The sequence below is a fragment of the Oncorhynchus nerka genome, linkage group LG15, assembly GCF_034236695.1.
Source record: "Oncorhynchus nerka isolate Pitt River linkage group LG15, Oner_Uvic_2.0, whole genome shotgun sequence".
Classification (NCBI taxonomy): domain Eukaryota; kingdom Metazoa; phylum Chordata; class Actinopteri; order Salmoniformes; family Salmonidae; genus Oncorhynchus; species Oncorhynchus nerka.
The window spans coordinates 97,586,501-97,602,882 of NC_088410.1; the positions used below are offsets into that span (position 1 = coordinate 97,586,501).

Sequence of the window (16,382 nt, forward strand, 5' to 3'; positions counted from 1 at the left end):
AAATGAAAACGTGTCAGATTGTCACTTTCACGAGGTTGGAGTGATAACATGTTCAACTACTTAAAACATTGGCTCGAATATAGATTGTGCCATTAGATTTCGAGAAAATGTACAATTTAAGGAAGAAAAACGTTTCTGATGCGCTGAGCGTTGGTTCCTGATTGGTTCCACCAGGTGTCAGTATAAACTAGGAATTCATACTCGACTCGCTCATAACACGGTCGTGCCTATTTATAACGAACCCTGAAAGTGTCATGTTTCTCAGTTTGTTCTTGTCCAAAGTTAGCTCGTCGCTATTGCCACCCTGTCTCTCGCCATGTTCTCCGGCTGAAACTTCTGCTACACTATTTTCAAAGTTATTCATTAAACTCTTATCATATATAAATTAACTGTAATTGGTAGTCAAGATGTCGAATATCTCCTACCATATCTCCAATCTGTTGGAGAAAATGACATCTACCGACAAAGACTTTCGGTAAGAAGGCCGAGTGTTTTGCGATGCATGTTGGCGTGTGGGATGACAGTAATAATGTGGGCTATCAACAATGACTGTCATTTTTTCGTGTCTGCCACTAAGTATTTTTGACTACTTGTATTACTAATGACTTTAAAACTGGCCTATAACGTATCTCACCTATTCAAATAATATGCTTAATGTAGATTACGCTATTATTACAAATGAAATGCATAACAATAATAACGTCAAGGTTATGAAAAAATTAATCCTTACTCCTTTCACTAAAGTGGGTCCAACAATAATAATTATGACGTAATGCTATCTTCTAGAACCTCAAAATGACGTATCACTCATTGTACATTATGATAATTGAATGACAGGTGTGATAGGAGAGAGGAGAGCCATGAAAATAAGAGGTAGAATAGAATATACAGTTGAAGTCAGAAGTTTACATACACTTAGGTTGGAGTCATTAAAACTCGTTTTTCCACCACTCCACAAATGTCTTGTTAACAAACTAGTTTTGGCAAGTCGGTTAGGACATCTACTTTGTGCATGACACAAGTCATTTTTCCAACAATTGTTTACAGACAGATTATTTCACTTATAATTCACTGTATCACAATTCCAGTGGGTCAGAAGTTTACATACACACATACACTAAGTTGACTGTGCCTTTAAACAGCTTGGAAAATTCCAGAAAATGACTTGGCTTTAAAAGCTTCTGATAGGCTAATTGACATCATTTGAGTCAATTGGAGGTGTACCTGGGGATGTATTCCAAGGCCTACCTTCAAACTCAGTGCCTCTTTGTTTGACATCATGGGAAAATCAAAAGAAATCAGCCAAGACATCAGAAAAAAAATTGTAGACCTCCACAAGTCTGATTCATCCTTGGGAGCAATTTCCAAATGCCTGAAGGTACCCCGTTCATCTGTACAAGGAATAGTATGCAAGTATAAACACCATGGGACCACGCAGCCATCAAACTGCTCAGGAAGGAGACGCATTCTGTCTCCTAGAGACACCTACTTTGGTGCGAAAAGTGCAAATCAATCCCAGAACAACAGCAAAGGACCTTGTGAAGATGCTGGAGGAAACAGATACAAAATAATCTATATCCACAATAAAACGAGTCCTATATCGACATAACCTGAAAGGCCTCTCAGCAAGGAAGAAGCCACTGCTCCAAAACCGCCATAAAAAAGCCAGACTACGGTTTGCAACTGCACACAGGGACAAAGATCGTACTTTTTGGAGAAATATCCTCTGGTCTGATAAAACAAAAATAGAACTGTTTGGTCATAATGACCATCGTTATGTTTGGAGCCGAAGAACACCATCCCAACCGTGAAGCACAGGTGTGGCAGCATCATGTTGTGGGGGTGCTTTGCTGCAGGAGGGTCTGGTGCACTTCACAAAATAGATGGCATCATGAGGAAAGGAAAATTATGTGGATATATTGAAGCAACATCTCAAGACATCAGTCAGGAAGTTAAAGCTTGGTCGCAAATGGATCTTCCAAATAGAGATGGACCCCAATCATACTTCCAAAGTTGTGGCAAAATGGCTTAAGGACAACAAGGTCAAGCTATTGGAGTGGCCATCACAAAGCCCTGACCTCAATCATATAGAAAATGTGTGGGCAGAACTGAAAAGGCGCTTGCGAGCAAGGAGGCCTACAAACCTGACTCAGTTACACCAGCTCTGTCAGGAGGAATGGGCCAAAATTCACCCAACTTATTGTGGGAAGCTTGTGGAAGGCTACCCAAAACGTTTGACCCAAGTTAAACATTTTAAAGGCAATGCTTCCGAACACTAATTGAGTGTATGTAAACTTCTGACCCACTGGGAATGTGATGAAAGAAATAAAAGCTGACATTTCACATTATTAAAATAAGGTGGTGATCCTAACTGGCCTAAGAAAGGGAATTGTTACTCGGATTAAATGTCAGGAATTGTGAAAAACTGAGTTTAGATGTAATTTGCTATGGTGTATGTAAACTTCCGACTACAATCGTGTATATATACTTTATTGTTCATTTTGTGAGAACCAAAACAGATAGTGGACTCATTTCCTCCACGTTCATGGCCGTAATAAAGTAATACCGTCTCAAATACAGTAGATAACTTTGTGTTAGTGGAATAACGGTCATGTTGGACTCATCCTTTCCTCCAGCTTCATGGCCGTAATAAAATACAGTAGATAACTTTGTGTTAGTGGAATAGCGGTCATGTTGGACTCATCCTTTCCTCCAGCTTCATGGCCGTAATAAAATACAGTAGATAACTTTGTGTTAGTGGAATAACGGTCATGTTGGACTCATCCTTTCCTCCAGCTTCATGGCCGTAATAAAATACAGTAGATAACTTTGTGTTAGTGGAATAACGGTCATGTTGGACTCATCCTTTCCTCCAGCTTCATGGCCGTAATAAAATACAGTAGATAACTTTGTGTTAGTGGAATAGCGGTCATGTTGGACTCATCCTTTCCTCCAGCTTCATGGCCGTAATAAAATACAGTAGATAACTTTGTGTTAGTGGAATAGCGGTCATGTTGGACTCATCCTTTCCTCCAGCTTCATGGCCGTAATAAAATACAGTAGATAACTTTGTGTTAGTGGAATAACGGTCATGTTGGACTCATCCTTTCCTCCAGCTTCATGGCCACCAATGACCTGATGATGGAGCTTCAGAAGGATTCTATCAAGTTGGACGAAGACAGCGAGAAGAAGGTGGTCACCATGCTCCTGAAGCTACTGGAAGATAAGAATGGAGAGGTGCAGAATCTGGCTGTCAAGTGGTAGGCTAATGCTGGCATGTCTCTCTTTATAATAACCATTGTGTTTGTAAAGTGTTAAAATGCACAAGGCATCACCACTTGGGCTTCTGAGTGGCACAGCAGTCTAAGGCACTGCATCACAGTGCTAGAGGCGTCACGACAGACCCTGGTTCGATTCCAGGCTGTATCACAACCGGCCGTGATAGGCAGTCCCATAGGGCGGTTCACAATTGGCCCAGTGACGTTTGTCCAGGATAGGCTGTCATTGTAAATAAGAATTTGTACTTTAACTGACTTGCCTATTTAAATAAAGGTGAAATAAAATCTCCTGTGTGTCACAAGGTATTTCAGATTTTTTTTTTTAAGTTTAAAGTCACATGTTGATAGTTAAGTCTTTCTCAAGGAACACTTGCAGATGTAACAACTTTATTTTGTTTTTCAGTCAGTTAGTTGGGTAATGATTTGTGTCTCTCTGCTGCAGTCTGGGTCCCTTGGTGAGCAAGGTGAAAGAGTACCAGGTTGAGATCATGGTGGATACACTCTGCTCTAACATGATGTCAGACAAGGAACAACTCAGAGACATCTCCAGTATGGGTCTGAAGACAGTCATCGCTGAGCTGCCCCCATGCTCCGCAGGTACGAGTCTCTGTTGTTGTTGTTGTTGTTGTACACGCTACACTACAGTATGGGTCTGAAGACAGTCATCGCTGAGCTGCCCCCATGCTCCGCAGGTACGAGTCTCTATTGTTGTTGTTGTTGTTGTTGTTGTACACGCTACACTACAGTATGAGTCTGAAGACAGTCATCGCTGAGCTGCCCCCATGCTCCGCAGGTACGAGTCCCTGTTGTTGTTGTTGTTGTTGTTGTACACGCTACACTACAGTATGGGTCTGAAGACAGTCATCGCTGAGCTGCCCCCATGCTCCGCAGGTACGAGTCCCTGTTGTTGTTGTTGTTGTTGTTGTACACGCTACACTACAGTATGGGTCTGAAGACAGTCATCGCTGAGCTGCCCCCATGCTCCGCAGGTACGAGTCTCTGTTGTTGTTGTTGTTGTTGTACAAGCTACACTACAGTATGGTTCTCCTTGGAGGAGCTCTGAAATGGAAACTGTCCAATGAGAGTGTTGTATATTATGACAGCTAACCATGTAGCGAATCGGATTGGTGAAAGCAATGACTGGAGGAAGTGTCCACCATTGTTAAATCCACGACAGGTGCCCAATCCCAAATGCACCCCTAAACCTTATAGGCATAGGTTTTAGGACTTTAGTGGTCCATTTGGGATTGGGCCAGGTAGTGTAGCCTACAAGTGCACACACTTCAGTAAAAGGGTAGAGAATCTGAATGCAGAAAATTATACAGTTCTAGAATTCCTCTTTTGCTTTTGAGTTACCAGGTCAGAACCTGACTGCCAACGTGTGTAAGAAGATCACATCTCAGCTGATAGGAGCCATGGGGACACAGGAGGATGTTTCCGTCCAACTGGAGGCCTTGGACATCCTGTCGGACATGTTGGGAAGGTAAGTACTGCTGGAGGCCTTGGACATCCTGTCGGACATGTTGGGAAGGTAAGTACTGCTGGAGGCCTTGGACATCCTGTCGGACATGTTGGGAAGGTAAGTACTGCTGGAGGCCTTGGACATCCTGTCGGACATGTTGGGAAGGTAAGTACTGCTGGAGGCCTTGGCCATCCTGTCGGACATGTTGGGAAGGTAAGTACTGCTGGAGGCCTTGGACATCCTGTCGGACATGTTGGGAAGGTAAGTACTGCTGGAGGCCTTGGACATCCTGTCGGACATGTTGGGAAGGTAAGTACTGCTGGAGGCCTTGGACATCCTGTCGGACATGTTGGGAAGGTAAGTACTGCTGGAGGCCTTGGACATCCTGTCGGACATGTTGGGAAGGTAAGTACTGCTGGAGGCCTTGGACATCCTGTCGGACATGTTGGGAAGGTAAATACTGCTGGAGGCCTTGGACATCCTGTCGGACATCTTGGGAAGGTAAGTACTGCTAGAGGCCTTGGACATCCTGTCGGACATGTTGGGAAGGTAAGTACTGCTGGAGGCCTTGGACATCCTGTCGGACATGTTGGGAAGGTAAGTACTGCTGGAGGCCTTGGACATCCTGTCGGACATGTTGGGAAGGTAAGTACTGCTGGAGGCCTTGGACATCCTGTCGGACATGTTGGGAAGGTAAGTACTGCTGGAGGCCTTGGACATCCTGTCGGACATGTTTGGAAGGTAAGTACTGCTGGAGGCCTTGGACATCCTGTCGGACATGTTGGGAAGGTAAGTACTGCTGGAGGCCTTGGACATCCTGTCGGACATGTTGGGAAGGTAAGTACTGCTGGAGGCCTTGGACATCCTGTCGGACATGTTGGGAAGATAAGTACTGCTGGAGGCCTTGGACATCCTGTCGGACATGTTGGGAAGGTAAGTACTGCTGGAGGCCTTGGACATCCTGTCGGACATGTTGGGAAGGTAAGTACTGCTGGAGGCCTTGGACATCCTGTCGGACATGTTGGGAAGGTAAGTACTGCTGGAGGCCTTGGACATCCTGTCGGACATGTTGGGAAGGTAAGTACTGCTGGAGGCCTTGGACATCCTGTCGGACATGTTGGGAAGGTAAGTACTGCTGGAGGCCTTGGACATCCTGTCGGACATGTTGGGAAGGTAAGTACTGCTGGAGGCCTTGGACATCCTGTCGGACATGTTGGGAAGGTAAATACTGCTGGAGGCCTTGGACATCCTGTCGGACATGTTGGGAAGGTAAGTACTGCTTTTCTAGAGTGTAAATAAACATGATTTTTTTTTAAGCAGAAGACTCCATGACGACCAGTATTTATCTTATACAGATCTGGGTCCAATACAGGTCAATTGTAGTATTGATGTGTTTTTAATGACATTTAGAGTTTTTGGACCATTGTACTTGGAAAATCAAGCACAGCTCAGATATTTGAAAGAATGTTACATAATGTTGTTTTTTAAAATCTGATCCTGTACCCTCTCTGTTCACCCCTATAGGTTGAGTGGTACGTTGATCAGCTTCCATGCCTCCATCCTGACCAGCCTGCTCCCCCAGCTGACCAGCCCCCGTATGGCTGTGAGGAAGAGGGCTATCATGGCCCTGGGTCACCTGGTGCCCAGCTGCAGCACGACTCTCTTCACCCAGCTCACTGAGCATCTGTTGGCTGAGCTGGGCCGAGGACAGCAGACCTCCACCACACGCTCCTACATCCAGTGTCTGGCCACCGTCAGCCGCCAGGGAGGGCATCGAGTCGGTGAGGCAGCTAGCTAGCCTTAGCATGGGGTGAGGTGATGTTCAACAGGCAGGAGAGGGAAGGGTGAGGTGATGTTCAACAGGGTAGAGGGTAGGGTGAGGTGCTGTTCAACAGGGTAGAGGGTAGGGTGAGGTGATGTTCAACAGGGTAGAGGGTAGGGTGAGGTGAGGTGCTGTTCAACAGGGTAGAGGGTAGGGTGAGGTGCTGTTCAACAGGCAGGAGAGGGTAGGGTGAGGTGCTGTTCAACAGGGTAGAGGGTAGGGTGAGGTGATGTTCAACAGGGTAGAGGGTAGGGTGAGGTGCTGTTCAACAGGGTAGAGGGTAGTGCGAGGTGCTGTTCAACAGGGTAGAAGGTAGGGTGAGGTGATGTTCAACAGGGTAGAGGGTAGGGTGAGGTGATGTTCAACGGGTTAGAGGGTAGGGTGAGGTGCTGTTCAACAGGGTAGAGGGTAGGGTGAGGTGCTGTTCAACAGGGTAGAGGGTAGGGTGAGGTGATGTTCAACAGGGTAGAGGGTAGGGTGAGGTGCTGTTCAACAGGGTAGAGGGTAGGGTGAGGTGATGTTCAACAGGGTAGAGGGTAGGGTGAGGTGCTGTTCAACAGGGTAGAGGGTAGGGTGAGGTGCTGTTCAACAGGCAGGAGAGGGTAGGGTGAGGTGATGTTCAACAGGGTAGAGGGTAGGGTGAGGTGCTGTTCAACAGGCAGAAGAGGGTAGGGTGAGGTGCTGTTCAACAGGGTAGAGGGTAGGCTGAGGTGATGTTCAACAGGGTAGAGGGTAGGGTGAGGTGCTGTTCAACAGGGTAGAGGGTAGGGTGAGGTGCTGTTCAACAGGGTAGAGGGTAGGGTGAGGTGCTGTTCAACAGGGTAGAGGGTAGGGTGAGGGTGATGTTCAACAGGGTAGAGGGTAGGGTGAGGTGCTGTTCAACAGGGTAGAGGGTAGGGTGAGGTGCTGTTCAACAGGGTAGAGGGTAGGGTGAGGTGCTGTTCAACAGGGTAGGTGCTGTTCAACAGGGGGTAGGGTGAGGTGCTGTTCAACAGGCAGAAGAGGGTAGGGTGAGGTGATGTTCAACAGGGTAGAGGGAAGGGTGAGGTGCTGTTCAACAGGCAGAAGAGGGTAGGGTGAGGTGCTGTTCAACAGGGTAGAGGGTAGGGTGAGGTGAGGTGCTGTTCAACAGGCAGAAGAGGGTAGGGTGAGGTGCTGTTCAACAGGGTAGAGGGTAGGGTGAGGTGCTGTTCAACAGGGTAGAGGGTAGGGTGAGGTGCTGTTCAACAGAGTAGAGGGTAGGGTGAGGTGCTGTTCAACAGGGTAGAGGGTAGGGTGAGGTGCTGTTCAACAGGGTAGAGGGTAGGGTGAGGTGATGTTCAACAGGGTAGAGGGTAGGGTGAGGTGCTGTTCAACAGGGTAGAGGGTAGGGGAGGTGCTGTTCAACAGGGTAGAGGGTAGGGTGAGGTGATGTTCAACAGGGTAGAGGGTAGGGTGAGGTGCTGTTCAACAGGGTAGAGGGTAGGGTGAGGTGATGTTCAACAGGCTAGAGGGTAGGGTGAGGTGCTGTTCAACAGGGTAGAGGGTAGGGTGAGGTGCTGTTCAACAGGGTAGAGGGTAGGGTGAGGTGAGGTGCTGTTCAACAGGCAGAAGAGGGTAGGGTGAGGTGCTGTTCAACAGGGTAGAGGGTAGGGTGAGGTGCTGTTCAACAGGGTAGAGGGTAGGTTGAGGTGCTGTTCAACAGAGTAGAGGGTAGGGTGAGGTGCTGTTCAACAGGGTAGAGGGTAGGGTGAGGTGCTGTTCAACAGGGTAGAGGGTAGGGTGAGGTGATGTTCAACAGGGTAGAGGGTAGGGTGAGGTGCTGTTCAACAGGGTAGAGGGTAGGGGAGGTGCTGTTCAACAGGGTAGAGGGTAGGGTGAGGTGATGTTCAACAGGGTAGAGGGTAGGGTGAGGTGCTGTTCAACAGGGTAGAGGGTAGGGTGAGGTGATGTTCAACAGGGTAGAGGGTAGGGTGAGGTGCTGTTCAACAGGGTAGAGGGTAGGGTGAGGTGCTGTTCAACAGGGTAGAAGGTAGGGTGAGGTGATGTTCAACAGGGTAGAGGGTAGGGTGAGGTGATGTTCAACGGGTTAGAGGGTAGGGTGAGGTGCTGTTCAACAGGGTAGAGGGTATGGTGAGGTGCTGTTCAACAGGGTAGAGGGTAGGGTGAGGTGATGTTCAACAGGGTAGAGGGTAGGGTGAGGTGCTGTTCAACAGGGTAGAGGGTAGGGTGAGGTGATGTTCAACAGGGTAGAGGGTAGGGTGAGGTGCTGTTCAACAGGGTAGAGGGTAGGGTGAGGTGCTGTTCAACAGGCAGGAGAGGGTAGGGTGAGGTGATGTTCAACAGGGTAGAGGGTAGGGGTGAGGTGCTGTTCAACAGGCAGAAGAGGGTAGGGTGAGGTGCTGTTCAACAGGGTAGAGGGTAGGCTGAGGTGATGTTCAACAGGGTAGAGGGTAGGGTGAGGTGATGTTCAACAGGGTAGAGGGTAGGGTGAGGTGCTGTTCAACAGGGTAGAGGGTAGGGTGAGGTGCTGTTCAACAGAGTAGAGGGTAGGGTGAGGTGCTGTTCAACAGGGTAGAGGGTAGGGTGAGGTGCTGTTCAACAGGGTAGAGGGTAGGGTGAGGTGATGTTCAACAGGGTAGAGGGTAGGGTGAGGTGCTGTTCAACAGGGTAGAGGGTAGGGTGAGGTGCTGTTCAACAGGGTAGAGGGTAGGGTGAGGTGCTGTTCAACAGGGTAGAGGGTAGGGTGAGGTGCTGTTCAACAGGCAGAAGAGGGTAGGGTGAGGTGATGTTCAACAGGGTAGAGGGAAGGGTGAGGTGCTGTTCAACAGGCAGAAGAGGGTAGGGTGAGGTGCTGTTCAACAGGGTAGAGGGTAGGGTGAGGTGAGGTGCTGTTCAACAGGCAGAAGAGGGTAGGGTGAGGTGCTGTTCAACAGGGTAGAGGGTAGGGTGAGGTGCTGTTCAACAGGGTAGAGGGTAGGGTGAGGTGCTGTTCAACAGAGTAGAGGGTAGGGTGAGGTGCTGTTCAACAGGGTAGAGGGTAGGGTGAGGTGCTGTTCAACAGGGTAGAGGGTAGGGGGAGGTGCTGTTCAACAGGGTAGAGGGTAGGGTGAGGTGATGTTCAACAGGGTAGAGGGTAGGGTGAGGTGCTGTTCAACAGGGTAGAGGGTAGGGTGAGGTGATGTTCAACAGGCTAGAGGGTAGGGTGAGGTGCTGTTCAACAGGCAGAAGAGGGTAGGGTGAGGTGCTGTTCAACAGGGTAGAGGGTAGGGTGAGGTGAGGTGCTGTTCAACAGGCAGAAGAGGGTAGGGTGAGGTGCTGTTCAACAGGGTAGAGGGTAGGGTGAGGTGCTGTTCAACAGAGTAGAGGGTAGGGTGAGGTGCTGTTCAACAGGGTAGAGGGTAGGGTGAGGTGCTGTTCAACAGGGTAGAGGGTAGGGTGAGGTGATGTTCAACAGGGTAGAGGGTAGGGTGAGGTGCTGTTCAACAGGGTAGAGGGTAGGGGAGGTGCTGTTCAACAGGGTAGAGGGTAGGGTGAGGTGATGTTCAACAGGGTAGAGGGTAGGGTGAGGTGCTGTTCAACAGGGTAGAGGGTAGGGTGAGGTGATGTTCAACAGGCTAGAGGGTAGGGTGAGGTGCTGTTCAACAGGATAGAGGGTAGGGTGAGGTGCTGTTCAACAGGCAGGAGAGGGTAGGGTGAGGTGATGTTCAACAGGGTAGAGGGTAGGGTGAGGTGCTGTTCAACAGGGTAGAGGGTAGGGTGAGGTGCTGTTCAACAGGGTAGAGGGTAGGGTGAGGTGCTGTTCAACAGGGTAGAGGGTATGGTGAGGTGCTGTTCAACAGGGTAGAGGGTAGGGTGAGGTGATGTTCAACAGGGTAGAGGGTAGGGTGAGGTGCTGTTCAACAGGGTAGAGGGTAGGGTGAGGTGATGTTCAACAGGGTAGAGGGTAGGGTGAGGTGCTGTTCAACAGGGTAGAGGGTAGGGTGAGGTGCTGTTCAACAGGCAGGAGAGGGTAGGGTGAGGTGATGTTCAACAGGGTAGAGGGTAGGGTGAGGTGCTGTTCAACAGGCAGAAGAGGGTAGGGTGAGGTGCTGTTCAACAGGGTAGAGGGTAGGCTGAGGTGATGTTCAACAGGGTAGAGGGTAGGGTGAGGTGATGTTCAACAGGGTAGAGGGTAGGGTGAGGTGCTGTTCAACAGGGTAGAGGGTAGGGTGAGGTGCTGTTCAACAGAGTAGAGGGTAGGGTGAGGTGCTGTTCAACGGGGTAGAGGGTAGGGTGAGGTGCTGTTCAACAGGGTAGAGGGTAGGGTGAGGTGATGTTCAACAGGGTAGAGGGTAGGGTGAGGTGCTGTTCAACAGGGTAGAGGGTAGGGTGAGGTGCTGTTCAACAGGGTAGAGGGTAGGGTGAGGTGCTGTTCAACAGGGTAGAGGGTAGGGTGAGGTGCTGTTCAACAGGCAGAAGAGGGTAGGGTGAGGTGATGTTCAACAGGGTAGAGGGAAGGGTGAGGTGCTGTTCAACAGGCAGAAGAGGGTAGGGTGAGGTGCTGTTCAACAGGGTAGAGGGTAGGGTGAGGTGAGGTGCTGTTCAACAGGCAGAAGAGGGTAGGGTGAGGTGCTGTTCAACAGGGTAGAGGGTAGGGTGAGGTGCTGTTCAACAGGGTAGAGGGTAGGGTGAGGTGCTGTTCAACAGAGTAGAGGGTAGGGTGAGGTGCTGTTCAACAGGGTAGAGGGTAGGGTGAGGTGCTGTTCAACAGGGTAGAGGGTAGGGGAGGTGCTGTTCAACAGGGTAGAGGGTAGGGTGAGGTGATGTTCAACAGGGTAGAGGGTAGGGTGAGGTGCTGTTCAACAGGGTAGAGGGTAGGGTGAGGTGATGTTCAACAGGCTAGAGGGTAGGGTGAGGTGCTGTTCAACAGGCAGAAGAGGGTAGGGTGAGGTGCTGTTCAACAGGGTAGAGGGTAGGGTGAGGTGAGGTGCTGTTCAACAGGCAGAAGAGGGTAGGGTGAGGTGCTGTTCAACAGGGTAGAGGGTAGGGTGAGGTGCTGTTCAACAGAGTAGAGGGTAGGGTGAGGTGCTGTTCAACAGGGTAGAGGGTAGGGTGAGGTGCTGTTCAACAGGGTAGAGGGTAGGGTGAGGTGATGTTCAACAGGGTAGAGGGTAGGGTGAGGTGCTGTTCAACAGGGTAGAGGGTAGGGGGAGGTGCTGTTCAACAGGGTAGAGGGTAGGGTGAGGTGATGTTCAACAGGGTAGAGGGTAGGGTGAGGTGCTGTTCAACAGGGTAGAGGGTAGGGTGAGGTGATGTTCAACAGGCTAGAGGGTAGGGTGAGGTGCTGTTCAACAGGATAGAGGGTAGGGTGAGGTGCTGTTCAACAGGCAGGAGAGGGTAGGGTGAGGTGATGTTCAACAGGGTAGAGGGTAGGGTGAGGTGCTGTTCAACAGGGTAGAGGGTAGGGTGAGGTGCTGTTCAACAGGGTAGAGGGTAGGGTGAGGTGCTGTTCAACAGGGTAGAGGGTAGGGTGAGGTGCTGTTCAACAGGGTAGAGGGTAGGGTGAGGTGCTGTTCAACAGGGTAGAGGGTAGGGTGAGGTGATGTTCAACAGGGTAGAGGGTAGGGTGAGGTGATGTTCAACAGGGTAGAGGGTAGGGTGAGGTGCTGTTCAACAGGGTAGAGGGTAGGGTGAGGTGCTGTTCAACAGGGTAGAGGGTAGGGTGAGGTGCTGTTCGACAGGGTAGAGGGTAGGGTGAGATGCTGTTCAACAGGGTAGAGGGTAGGGTGAGGTGCTGTTCAACAGGGTAGAGGGTAGGGTGAGGTGCTGTTCAACAGGGTAGAGGGTAGGGTGAGGTGCTGTTCAACAGGGTAGAGGGTAGGGTGAGGTGCTGTTCAACAGGGTAGAGGGTAGGGTGAGGTGCTGTTCAACAGGGTAGAGGGTAGGGTGAGGTGCTGTTCAACAGGGTAGAGGGTAGGGTGAGGTGCTGTTCGACAGGGTAGAGGGTAGGGTGAGGTGCTGTTCAACAGGGTAGAGGGTAGGGTGAGGTGCTGTTCAACAGGGTAGAGGGTAGGCTGAGGTTGGCTGGGGATCAGTTTCTTTAAGCTTGATTGTTGAATTTATAGTAAAAAAAAAATCTGAGTTCTGGAAATGAAATGACATCAAAGTCATTTAAAACTTGTCACTTCAACTTGATATCTGTCAAAGTGGTTGCAAATCAAAATGGACATTGTTGAACTTTTAGTCACCAGAGAGCAGCATTGTATTGGTCGGCCTGGTAAGTGGCTGTGGTATTGCTCTTGTTCCAGGCGAGCACCTAGAAAAGATCATCCCCATGGTGATGACGTTCTGCAATGTGGAGGACGATGAACTCAGGGAGTACTGCTTCCAGGCCTTTGAAGCCTTCGTCCGCAGGTAAAAAAAAAAACTCTAGTGAATCTCTCCCTCTCTACTTGAGGTTTCTCTTGTGATTTATTCCACCCATTACTAGCTGACCAGAGCCCAGTGCTCACTCAAGATTAGACACAGATGAAAAAACAGACCCATAACTACTAAATAAGTTCAATAGTTTGAGTTTGAGTTTATTTTTTATTTTTACAGGGACAGTGCACATTAATCAACGTTTCAGTAAAAGTGCCGGTTTTAGCCAGCCGGCTAATTTTCAACCGCAGTCCCTGGGCAGGTTATTAAAAACTATTACAATATAGACAATAGTAACATAGAACAAGCAAGACATAGCAACATAGGACAAGCAAGACGTAGCATACAGACAGAGAAACATAGAACAAGCAAAACGTAGCACACAGACAGAGAAACATAGAACAAGCAAGACGTAGCACACAGACAGAGCAACATAGGACAAGCAAGACGTAGCACACAGACAGAGAAACATAGAACAAGCAAAACGTAGCACACAGACAGAGAAACATAGAACAAGCAAGACGTAGCACACAGACAGAGCAACATAGGACAAGCAAGACGTAGCATACAGACAGAGAAACATAGAACAAAAAGCAGCAAGACAAAATTCATAAAAGCAACAAAGTGTTTCCACACCTCACAAGCTACAGACAACAGTTATAGTTGATCTGTTATTTCTATGTAAGATGCCCCAAGGAGATGTCCCCTCATATATCCACGGTGATCAAGCTGTGTCTGAGGTACATCACCTATGACCCCAACTACAACTATGATGTGGATGAGGGCGGGGATGAGGACGGGGATGAGTCCATGGACACAGAGGACGGAGAGGATGAAGACCAAGGTACTCAAACTATCAACAAACCTATCAACAGCAACTATGCTGATATGCAATTATTAAATAGAGTTAGGATCAGGGTCCGATTTTGGGTTAGGGTTAGGGTCAGATTTGGGGTTAGTTAGGGTTAGAGTTAGGGTCAGGTTTAGGGTTAGAGTTAGGGTCATGTTTGGGGTTAGGGTCAGGTTTGGGGTTAGAGATGGGGTCAGGTTTGGGGTTAGGGTCAGGTTTGAGGTTAGAGTTAGGGTCAGTTTTGGGGTTAGGGTCAGGTTTGAGGTTAGAGTTAGGTTCAGGTTTGGGGTTAGAGTTAGGGTCAGGTTTGGGGTTAGGGTCAGGTTTGAGGTTAGAGTTAGGTTCAGGTTTGGGGTTAGAGTTAGGGTCGGTTTGGGGTTAGAGTTAGGGTCAGGGTCAGGTTTGGGGTTAGAGTTAGGGTCAGGTTTGGGGTTAGAGTTAGGGTCAGGTTTGGGGTTAGAGTTAGGGTCAGGTTTGGGGTTAGAGTTAGGGTCAGGGTCAGGTTTGGGGTTAGAGTTAGGTTCAGGTTTGGGGTTAGAGTTAGGGTCGGTTTGGGGTTAGAGTTAGGGTCAGGTTTGAGGTTAGAGTTAGGGTCAGGGTCAGTTTTGGGGTTAGGGTCAGGTTTGGGGTTAGAGTTAGGGTCAGGTTTGAGGTTAGAGTTAGGGTCAGTTTTGGGGTTAGGGTCAGGGTAAGGGAATGTAGGGAATTTAAATGCAGTCTATTGGACATGAATTTTAATATGGTATGTGTGTATGGACATGGGAACAAAGGCAACGTTCTTTTCCCTTGCAGAGTCAGATGACGAGTACAGTGACGATGACGACATGAGCTGGAAGGTACGGAGGTCGTCTGTGAAGTGTCTGGAGGCTGTGATCAGCACGAGGAGAGACCTGCTAGTGGAGCTCTATGGGTCAGTAGCTCCAACCCTGCTGGCTCGGTTTAAAGAGAGGGAGGAGAACGTCAAGACGGACATCTTTGTAGCTTTTGTTGCCTTACTCAAACAGACCAGGCCTTCTCAGGGCCTCATCACCACAGCAACAGAGCCTGGAGTCCAAGAAGACCCAGCCATCACTCTGCTCAAGAAACAGGTCATTTGTTTTGCTTTTTGTTGTTGTTTTTTGTTGTTGTTGTTTTCTAACCATGAATCATCAGGGTGGCAGGGTAGCCTAGTGGTTAGAGTGTAGAGGCGGCAGGGTAGCCTAGTGGTTAGAGTGTAGAGGCGGCAGGGTAGCCTAGTGGTTAGAGTGTAGAGGCGGTAGGGTAGCCTAGTGGTTAGAGTGTAGAGGCTGAACAAAAAGGGTAGCCTAGTGGTTAGAGTGTAGAGGCTGTATGGGAGCCTAGTGGTTAGAGTGTAGAGGTGGCAGGGTAGCCTAGTGGTTAGAGTGTAGAGGCGGCAGGGTCCATAGCCTAGTGGTTAGAGTAGAGGCGGCAGGGTAGCCTAGTGGTTAGAGTTAGAGGCGGCAGGGTAGCCTAGTGGTTAGAGTGTAGAGGCGGCAGGGTCAGCCTAGTGGTTAGAGTGTAGAGGCGGCAGGGTAGCCTAGTGGTTAGAGTGTAGAGGCGGTAGGGTAGCCTAGTGGTTAGAGTGTAGAGGCTGTAGGGTAGCCTAGTGGTTAGAGTGTAGAGGTGGCAGGGTAGCCTAGTGGTTAGAGTGTAGAGGTTTGCAGGGTAGCCTAGTGGTTAGAGTGTAGAGGCGGCAGGGTAGCCTAGTGGTTAGAGTGTAGAGGTGGCAGGGTAGCCTAGTGGTTAGAGTGTAGAGGGGGCAGGGTAGCCTAGTGGTTAGAGTGTAGAGGTTTGGCAGGGTAGCTTAGTTTGGTTAGAGTGTAGAGGTGGCAGGGTAGCCTAGTGGTTAGAGTGTCAGTCAGGTGGCAGGGTAGCCTAGTGGTTAGAGTGTAGAGGCGGCAGGGTAGCTTAGTGGTTAGAGTGTAGAGGCGGCAGGGTAGCCTAGTGGTTAGAGTGTAGAGGCGGCAGGGTAGCCTAGTGGTTAGAGTGTAGAGGCGGCAGGGTAGCCTGGTGGTTAGAGTGTAGAGGCGGCAGGGTAGCCTAGTGGTTAGAGTGTAGAGGCGGCAGGGTAGCCTGAGAGCTATGGGTCCTAGTGGTTAGAGTGTAGAGGTGGCAGGGTAGCCTAGTGGTTAGAGTGTCAGAGGCAGGCAGGTAGCCTAGTGGTTAGAGTGTAGAGGCGGCAGGGTAGCCTAGTGGTTAGAGTGTCAGAGGCGGCAGGGTAGCCTGGTGGTTAGAGTGTAGAGGCGGCAGGGTAGCCTAGTGGTTAGAGTGTAGAGGTGGCAGGGTAGCCTAGTGGTTAGAGTGTAGGGGTGGCAGGGTAGCCTAGTGGTTAGAGTGTAGAGGAGGCAGGGTAGCCTAGTGGTTAGAGTGTAGAGGTGGCAGGGTAGCCTAGTGGTTAGAGCGTAGAGGCGGTACGGTAGCCTAGTGGTTAGAGTGTAGAGGCTGTAGGTTAGCCTAGTGGTTAGAGTGTAGAGGTGGCAGGGTAGCCTAGTGGTTAGAGTGTAGAGGCGGCAGGGTAGCCTAGTGGTTAGAGTGTAGAGGCGGTAGGGTAGCCTAGTGGTTAGAGTGTAGAGGTGGCAGGGTAGCCTA

General features: G+C 49.6%; 1 protein-coding gene across 3 annotated transcripts in view; it reads left to right on the forward strand.

The window, feature by feature from the left end:
• The first annotated feature begins 287 nt into the window (after positions 1-287).
• Positions 288-16,382, forward strand: part of LOC115125162 (cullin-associated NEDD8-dissociated protein 1-like) — a 35,327-nt gene continuing 19,232 nt past the window's right edge. Inside the window, exons 1-8 of one of the 3 annotated variants that reach the window (XM_065002084.1) lie at positions 288-475; positions 3,117-3,260; positions 3,721-3,875; positions 4,638-4,761; positions 6,265-6,521; positions 12,832-12,937; positions 13,630-13,787; positions 14,586-14,881. In XM_065002084.1, coding sequence (XP_064858156.1) covers positions 408-475; positions 3,117-3,260; positions 3,721-3,875; positions 4,638-4,761; positions 6,265-6,521; positions 12,832-12,937; positions 13,630-13,787; positions 14,586-14,881 — 1,308 coding nt within the window. In that variant the 5' untranslated portion in view covers positions 288-407. Of the gene's footprint in view, positions 476-3,116; positions 3,261-3,720; positions 3,876-4,178; positions 4,268-4,637; positions 4,762-5,953; positions 6,010-6,264; positions 6,522-12,831; positions 12,938-13,629; positions 13,788-14,585; positions 14,882-16,382 lie in introns of those variants that run through there. The other 2 variants (XM_065002085.1, XM_065002086.1) reach the window with 2 other exon arrangements.